General features: G+C 35.9%; 1 protein-coding gene across 1 annotated transcript; it reads left to right on the top strand.

Moving 5' to 3' along the window:
* Window positions 1–4,658: 4,658 nt before the first annotated feature.
* On the top strand, window positions 4,659–8,571 carry LOC127218581 (odorant-binding protein; the record flags this gene model as incomplete). Its single annotated transcript, XM_051179594.1, has 5 exons — window positions 4,659–4,721; window positions 5,168–5,307; window positions 6,230–6,300; window positions 7,699–7,809; window positions 8,470–8,571. Coding segments are annotated over exons 1-5 (487 nt in total), but the record flags the coding sequence as incomplete, so codon positions are not given.
* Window positions 8,572–10,031: the final 1,460 nt, after the last annotated feature.

The following is a 10,031-nucleotide window of genomic DNA, read 5'->3' as shown; positions in this document are numbered from 1 at the left end:
AATAAATTTTTTTATTTAAATTAAAACCAATCTGATTTTACATGCCAATCCCAGTTCCCTCTACCTCCCATGCTCCCATGCCCTTCACCAACCTTTCATCTCACCCCCCATACACTCACCAAGGGAGGGAAGGGCCTCCCATGAGGGATCATCAAAGTCTGACTTCAGCCCTACTCTGTGTATCTAGGGTGAGAGGGTGTTCCATAGTACATTTGTGAACTAGGAATAAACACTGGTTTGACTGCTACAGGCCACATTGACTGCCCAGGCCTAACAAGTGACACCCATGTTCAGGGGGTCTGGTTTGGTCCTATACTGGTTCTCCAGCTAGCTGTCAGACTATGGTCAATGAACTTCCACTTGCTCAGGCCAGCTGTTTCTGTGGGTTTTCCTGGAAGAGGTGAGTGTTGAGCTTTCTTCTGCCCACCTGTCAGTGCCTTTGAAGTCCCCTGACTCCCAGTTCTGTCCTGTCACTGAATCCACCAGAGAGACCTTTAGGCAGACCACACCATCCAGCACCTGCCACCATTGGAGTCTTGAACCTACACTCACAGGGAGAGGTGTGTGCCTGGCCTTCTCCAGCCCACCTCCCACTTGGATCTGCACCCATTAGGAGAGATGAGTTCTAGGATTTTTCTGCCCACCTTCTCTCATTGGAAACCCTGACCTGAGGTCCGCTGTCTCATCCAACCCACCGATTCCCTCAGACACTTGGGGGCAGACCAAACCATCCAGAATCTTCTGCTGTTGGAGTCTTGGGCCTGCACCCACCGGGAGAGGAGAGGACTGAGCCTAGGAACTACATCCATCACGAGAGAGAGAAGCCCCACATGTACCCACTGGAAGAAGGGAGGGGAAGACAACAATATAAGAACAAATTCAACAACATAAAGACTAATATGACACCATGATATTCTAGGGATTCTACACAAGCAAGAATTCCAACACATTCCAACACAGATGAAGCAGAAGAGAATGATCTTAAAAACAACTTTATGAAGACAATAGAGACTCTCAAAGAAGAAATGAGAAAACCCCTTAAAGAAATGGGAGAAAAACAAACAAAAAATGGAAGAAATTGGGGAAAAGACAAACCAAAAAAAGAAGAAATAAAGAAGTCTCTTTAAAAAGTAAGGAAAACCTAGGAAAAGCAGTCAAATGGGTGAAGGAAACAATTCAAACAGTGTCTCAAACAGAGACACTCAAGAATACACAAGTAAGTGAAATGTGGAAATAGAAAACCTGGTTAAATGATCAGGAACTGTATATACAAGCTGGTGGGTATTCTTTGTAGAACGATTTTGGTAAATATGTGAGACAAAACAAAACAAAACAAAAAAACACTCTTTATAATAAGTTTGTATAAAACTGTTATAAAAATATAGGTATTTGATACTTTGAGATACTCTGAAGAAAAAGTTGATAGAAATTTCATATTCTAAGAAATACATTATTTATAACAACACAAGTATTCAGAATGTATAACAAACTCGCTAATATCATTAATTAAAATGAACCCTAATAATATAAATGAGTAATGATCTAAAAGGCATATTATAGAAAATAACAAAATGGCCAGGTGGTGGTGGAACGTGCCTATAATCCCAGGACTCAGGAGGCAGAGGCCGGCAGATTTCTGTGAGTTCGAGGCCACCCTGGTCTACAAAGATACACAGAGAAACCCTGTCTCAAAAGAAAAACCAAAGAAGCAAAACAACAACAGCAAAAAGAAAGTAACAAAATAGAGAAATCACATTCAAGTCACTTTATTCCTTCTGAAAATAAACAAAACTCTTATTGGAAAACATAACAAATGTATTACAGTGTATCTTTGCCCAATGGCTGATTATTGGCAAAATGGTGGAGGCAAATAAGTCATTCAGGTGAGCACCTCTTTTCACATTGATCTGGCAAATCAAGTGAAGTTATACAGAATCTGAGTTCTTGCAAAACAGAACTCAGTGAATTATCCACATGCTTTGAAAAGGTCGACAAAGAAGTACATAATCAATATATAATTGGATTATTAAGTGGATTGTCTACTCATTCTCACTGACTGGTGACAGAAAACAAAATCATGTGAAGAATGAGAACTAGTGTCCTTTCCACTGTTATTTTTCTATTTCTAGAGTTTTGAGAACACACACATTCCATGAGTGTGACTAAACAGAAGATTGAATCTTAGGACAGGGTGGAAGGTTTTCACGGAAGAAAGGCTATATGGGGCTCAGGGGTACAGTTCTATGGACCTAAATCCATATAATGTCTCAGTACTTCAAGTTTCATTCTGTACACCAAAAGAATTTCTTTTTCATTTTTTAAAAAAGTGAGTTTGTCATGAATATCTACAGTAATGTGCATTAAAAGAAAATTGTTGACAATGTCCCACATATAAAAGAATTTGATAATTATTTTCTCTGATTTCTAAACTCTTCATCTCACTCTTGTTAAGGCCCCTTCACTCAACAAGTCCCTTCTACAGTATCATTTATTTTAGATTAATTGGGCCCTATGAGTTTAATCAGGGCTGTACGTGTGCACTTAGATTGGCAACTAACACTTGGGCCTTCATGGCCTCACAAGTAGATGGAATAGTGCTGACGAATTAAATAATACCTCCAACCTATCTGTGGGCACTTGTTAAGGAAAGAAATGTACAATCCTAGGAGTCGAGTTCTCTTCCATTACTCCTTCCCAATAGCAAATGGCTAGATTATGCTCAGTGTAAGCAAATATGCTAGCTGTGAATGGATACATGACAAGTTTAAAGCAGAGAGTATCAGAAAAGAGACTGTCTAGTACAAATGGGTCTGAGACACAAAGAGAGTAATTTTAAGAGATAACACACACACACACACATTTGCGCGCGTGCGTGCGTGCACAACACAACTACACAAACACTGAGAGAGACACACACAAAGAGAGACACAGAGAGAAATACACAGAGATAGAGAGAGGAGCCCAAAGACAACATTTGTAAAGACAATGTATACCACTCTGGAAAACAGTGTGGAAAGTGCTGAGTTTTCTAAAATTAAATATTTTCTGTTTGACTCAGCAGTACATCTCCTTGAAATATGCTTAAATGACTTGAAATTCTTTTTCACAGATATGTTCTCATACATGTTCATTGCTACTCTATTCATAAAAGCTGGGGAAAGGAAACAAACTAAATGTTCTACAGCTGTCTAATTGATAATAAAATGGTAGCAATGCACACTATGTAATAATTGTCTATGATAAAGAAAGTGGAAATCAGGACATTTGCAGGTAAATGGCAGGCATGATAAACCATTCTACTGAGTGCAGTAACCAGGACCTCAGAAGACAAATGTGGCTTATGTCTTCTGTTATTCATAGCAATAAATCTACAGATAAAAGTTTAGGACTCACTTGAGACCTTGAAACTCGCGTTCATGTAACAATATTTAATGAAAAAGTCCACAAAATAGAAGAAATGAAGGAGTGAGCATGAATATTGGAGGGTTGAGAGGGAGGTAAGAGAAGCAGAAAATGATGAATTTATGCTATAATCTCAAAAATAAAAGAAATCAAGATAATAATGGGATATAATTTGAAGAAAGTACCATGAAGGACAACTAATGCCCTATAATGTTATAGATAGAAAAGAAGGGTTTTCAACACCAGTTACCAAAGGGCTGATTGTCTGTTATTTCATGTGATAGAGAGGAAGGTGATAATCAGTACTGCAGACTCCTGATATTATTCTTGGTTGTCCCTAAAATGGATGACAAAAACCTATGACCCAGCACAACACAGACCTTGGTTTGATGTGTAAAGTCTTCAACTGGATAGATAGCATCATTGATTTAGCATATGTAAAGCACTATTTTCAGCTTGGATGTAGAGTCCCTAGTCAAAAATAGAGAGTTTTGTGAACATGATTATTTTTAGAGTGTTTCCCATGATTTGGTTCCTTTTAATTAATGACATTTGTATTTATTACCAGTGGACATCTAGTAGCATTTTTCCTACTATTTGTAAAGACAAGCTTCAAAGGTAACTCTTGTAGCCTTGTACCATGGCAGTTGAAACCAATGTACCAGGAGAATAAAGTAGTCAATATAAGGAAAATCTTAAAAGCAGCAACAGACATACCAATATCTTTATGGGAAATCCTCCTTGAGTTTTAATATCTTTTCCTAAAATCTTAACCTAAAAATGTGGTTACTCTGGCTAATATTGGCCCAGACACAGTCCTAAATTCATTCAACAGTAAATTATTATACTTAGATTTTAAAAATATTTTAAAATGTTTGTAATGTTGTTGAATGAATCATGTAAGGCATATACATATGCTCAGTGACCTTTACCTACGAGGATAGTTCTGGAGAGAAAAATATTATTTAAATGCTCTAACAAGGTAGCCCTTTCTTTCTGACAGGAAAGTTCAATTTTAAACCCAACATAACCTGACCTTAAGGCTAATCACATTAGTTTAGGGATATGAGATCATACATCATTCGGCAGGTCCAATGAGGAAATACAAGACAGATGTTGCTAAGTATGGAGCATAACCATTGGTTGATTCTATGAAACTCCCTATATCTAGCTGTATAAAAAGCTTTTTCAGTTCAGTGCCCTCACAACAACTAACCTCTTTGAGCTTCTGCAGAAGAGCAAAGGCAGGCACCACCATGGTAAACTTTTTGCTGCTGGCTTTGGCATTTGGTGTGGCTCATGCTAATGATTATGCTGAGGTAAATTCTTTTGTCTGTGCATATGTCTGAGGTTCCTCAATAGCATATTTCTGTGGATGTGATGCACCATTCAGTTAGTCCATGCAAGTCCACATTCAAGAAATTAACTTTCTGACTTCCATGAAGGTGCACTTTCCCAATCAGATATCTTTCGATGAAACAAATGGAATAAGGAAACAGTGGGTAGTATTTGTACAGCACAAGAGGTCAAAACACGAGCAGTTCTGCAAAGTCTCAGGTTCAAAATGTTCTATATTGATTGAGTCATCACATTACCCTGCTGAGTTATTCTACATCCCTAGGAACATAATGATGAACTAATAAACAGCATATTATTGATGGACATTTCTAGCTAGGTTACATATTTAAAAGGACTGGGATCAGAGATGTGAATACAAATACCCTGATTTTTGCCTTCCTTTATTTGTCTTTGTTGCTTTTTTCAGCTTCAAGGAAAATGGGATACCATTGCCATCGCTGCTGACAATGATGCCAAGATAAAGGAAGACGGACCTCTGAGACTCTACGTTCGTGAACTTTCTTGTAATGAGGACTGTAATGAAATGGGGGTCACATTTTATGTCAAGTAAGCCAATTGTCAAACATGTAAATTGAGAAGACTATTTATGCTCTCCTCAGCCTTCATGTTGTTAAGTTTACAGAGGCATGCTCTGTTTTCTGGTCATGAAATTGAAGACCTTATCTTTAGCAATATGCTTATATTATGTCTTGATTGAGCAGCGCTGGATACCACACAGAAGTTGGACAATGTATCCAATTCCATGAACATTTCTTTATAAATCCTTGTAGTTGTAAGACTGTGGTTGAATTTTGTGGTCTAATATTAGATGCAGGAGACACTAAGGTTCCAATTTCTAGTAAGTGAGCAGGAATGTGTGAGCATTTGAGTCAAGGGCATGCATTTTATGTCATCCATTCAATGATCATGAAATATACTTCCACAAAAATGTCAAGTAAATCTAATTTGGGAATCCCTTTCTCTGAAGCTCTAGAATCAAAGAGTCTCTCTCTGACATTTGGATGACTATGTTCAAAGAAAGACTGCAAAACACCACAAGAACTAAAAATGCTTGGAATATTGCTGTCTTATAGCCACAACTGTAAATGTTAGGTTACCAATAAGTGTACTTAAAGAAATGTATAAAAACCTCTGTACATAGTATTGTAGGACTTGCACAATAGAATTGCATATTTGAAATCTTACTCACTGAAGAGTGAAGTTGAGATAAGAGAGACATTAGAAAATTCATAACAGTAGATTAGGCAAAATGTGCACAAATAAAGGAAGTCATCTGTATGATTAAAAACATGATGATATTTTCTGAACAAGGATTAGGAAAAGTGAGGCAAGCATGGCTATTTTGGTCAAGGCTCTGTAGACGCTTCATAGATCCTATCGCTCCCTCAATTTATTATAACACTTGAAGGTTTTTGATATGAATTCAAGGATTATAAAGAATAAACCATGTTTTCTGTTTGATTTTTAGTGCAAATAACCAATGCTCAAAGACCAAAGTCATTGGGTACAAGCAAGCAGATGGCACCTACCGTACTCAATGTAAGTACAAGTTCTGAGAGCTTCCTCTACTACAAAAGCAATGTGGATGCCCACATTAATGCTACTGCTTCAGAAACCCATATAACAATTTTTGCTACTTGGAAAGGTATCAGTCCTTCCAAAGCACTGAGATGTGCTTCAGTCAGGTTATGCTGTATGTCATCTGACGTTTACAAGGAGAAGAACACTATTAGTGACAGATGCGTATAATTGTAACAAACTGTCACAAAATAATTTTCCAATCTGAAAATTCATTTTGAGTTAATATTTGGTATTTTTCTTTTATACAGTGTCTCAGTTTGTTACTGGACAAGTCTACCACTCGCTGATTTTTCTCAGAGGCCTGAACAAACTGCAAACTTTATCCATCATACTTATATTTATGATCTTGTCTGTCATCCTTAATTTATTCTAAATTTAAATGAACAGTGCCATTTCAAAGATTGCTTCTCTTATATTTTGTAGAGATTCCATTTAGATGATCATACGATAAACTTCAATTTTGAAAAGCAGTTAGTTGAAAATCTGTTTAAGAATTTCAGACTGAGTACTTTAATTTTGTAAGAACTGATAAAACAATAACCACACTATTGAACCGAATTATATACAGTTGGACATTTGGTTTGAATTAAATGAACAGAAGGCACATTCTTGTAGAAAGTCACATGCTCTCCTAAATTTACATGGATATTAAAAAGCAGTCTTGAAATATAAAATGACCACACCATATAAACCCTTTTCATGTGAAACACTTTTATCATTTAAGAAGTGTCAGTGAGTGGAAATACCACATATGCATGGATGCACACACACACACACACACACACACACACACACACACACCAACAAACACACGCTCACATGGGCATACACAGATGACCAGACAGGTACATGCATACAATATAAATGTCTGTCAAATTCAAAATGTTTATCCATACAAGTATTCATCAATAATCTTACAAGATGATAACTTTTGTGCATATTACTAAATAGTGCAGTGTATTTTTGCACAAGTTTTCTTTCCCACACTGTGTATTATCATGGTATGACACCTGAATTTTATACATTGAGGAAACTGACAAATGGCTTTTGGGATCTGGTTGATAGGGGAAGGAAAACTCAACTGAGTTGTTCCAAAGTCTTGACACAAGTTATTCAGAGAAAAGGGAAAGTATCTGAATTTAGGATTCAATAACAGATTTGAATAGAAGGAATGATTGGTCACAGCACTATGATGGGATATGCAAAAAAAAAAGGACCTCAGGAATGTCATTACACACATGTGTCATATGATAAGGTATAAAAGATGATTGTTAGAGTCAGGGTCAATGTTAATTTTTAGCAAATGAAATAGAACAATCAGTGACACTGCGTTTTGAAATATTTCCCTTATTACAGTTGAAGGTGACAATAAATTTCAACCTGTGTATATAACACCAGAGAACATAATCTTTACCAGCAAGAATGTGGATAGAGCCGGCCAAGAAACAAACTTGCTTTTTATTGTTGGTAAGAATGGTAATGGATTCTCTGAAATCAGAGTCACACCCCCTCCAAATAATGTCATGGGATCTCCAAAATCCTGTCTAATAAATGACCATCCTTTTGTTGTGTGGACCAGCTCTTACATTATATTGTCATTCTGGTAGCATGGTCATTGAAGACTAGGGGCAATTGGGGAGAATAATGGAGTAGTTTTTATTCATGTTTCCTCACTAGAAAGAATGTAGCAAATATTATTTTCCCAAAGTTCAGACCATTTTGAGCATTATTTGATCAAGTGTGCACAAAATTAAAACATGAAACTTACCACATAGACTCAGGATCGTTGTGAAGGTTACACTGACATGCATTCACGACTCTTTAGTGTTATGTTTTTAGAAGGTAGATAGGATTCAGATGAATAAATTTTTTAGAGAAGTAATTTTTATTGTGTGATGCACCATGAAACACTGGAAAGTCATGTCATACCACAAGTTAGAGTTGATTCAATGTGTCCATGGACTTTTGGGAAAATTAAAATTGACTGTATTGACCCACCTAGGGTAGGTGAATTTGGATAAAGTTGGAACTTTCCATTGCACATCGCAGTGGGACACCAAGAAAGTAATGTAAATTCTCCAGAATTCTACTGACCATGTCTCTGATATTGTCATTCATGCAATACAGGAAAAAGTCAACATTTGTCACCTGAACAACACGAAAAAGTTGTGGAATTTGCTCATGAAAACAACATTCCAGAAGAGAACATTCACAATGTCCTTGCTACTGGTAAACTCAATGAATAGTTTTTTTTTTTGCTAATGGATTTATAAATATGTATTTATGTATACGGATGCATATCTACAAATCTATGTATGTACATATACATACTGAGTCTATCTATCATCTATCTTTCTGTCTTTCTGTCTATCTATCTATCTATCTATCTATCTATCTATCTATCTATCTAGTTATTAAGATTCCTGATTCAGATTTTATCTACTCATGTTATCTGTCAGTTGTCATTTCCAGCAATAATGATTGGGGGAACTTTTCTTATATTCTTGTGAAAACAACACTCTTTGTCAATCCTTACTCCACTCATGTTCTTTTTCAGATACTTGTCCTAAATAAAGACCTTCTGTAGGTAAGTATAAACAGAAGCCATGCCTAACTATACTGATGTTTGAATAGATTTGTCTTCTAACATAAAAACTATAAATAAGTCTTGACAAAGAATAAAATAAACACAAATATAGGCAAAAATCAACACATAATTTTATTTGTCTTTTAAAGCTGAAAATGTTATAGTGAAAAACGGAAGGATATATTTTTATTTATATAACAATGGGAAGGAATTTTACTTAGAATTGCTAATATTTTTTATATTTAGGAATATTCCATCAAAATGTTTCTTGGTATTTGAAGAATCTTACTTTACTTATGATTCTGGAATATCATTTGTCACAGATATGGTACAAGCATGTTGATGTTTTCAATATATTCTGTGAATCCTCTCAATCTATATTTTCCTGAGGGGACAGAGAGTGTCATTATTCACTATAGACTGTGCTCCTATATAATCCACAGTAAAAGGTACTGGTGATTTTAAGGAATGGAACCATTTGTTTATAATCCTTTCTGTATACTCTATATTATATATTTAATTTTATATTCATGCACTCTTAAGGATGAAGACTTTCCTGTCTGTTTAGCCATGTTTAATTTTTTGCTTTCATGTGTGCACTGGTGAGAACAGGATGGCAATTATGCATCATATCCTCTTGGTCATGGAATAAGCATCACAAATAAATCACCATTTCCATCTATATGAATTGTCCCCTCTCCTGTGAAGTCAGGATACCACACATCAAATTCCTTGCTTACCTTTCCTTTCCCAAAACATGATCTGTTTGCTGTACTTACTTTGTTGAATGATTAAATAAAGTATTTCAAGAAGCAATAAATGCCTTGTGAAATAGATCTCATTTAAAAACACATGAATATTCACTAAGATAATTAAAATAAATACTCTGGTGTAATAAATATCCACATTACTGAAAGTTATTGTAATAATTGAAATGTCCCAATTACTGGAGAGACCGGGGTGAGAACACTGTAGAAGTGAATTTTATATTGTGCTTCATATATACATTCAACTGTAAATTGTGATGTGCAGTTGAATGGTCCTAACATACTAAAAGAATTCACATAACTAACTCTTTTGGTCTTCTTACCTTTTCCACAAT

The sequence above is a fragment of the Phodopus roborovskii genome, unplaced genomic scaffold (assembly GCF_943737965.1).
Source record: "Phodopus roborovskii unplaced genomic scaffold, PHOROB, whole genome shotgun sequence".
Taxonomy (NCBI): Eukaryota; Metazoa; Chordata; class Mammalia; order Rodentia; family Cricetidae; genus Phodopus; species Phodopus roborovskii.
Note: the sequence above shows the minus strand (reverse complement) of the source record. Positions and strands in the feature narration are given on the sequence as shown.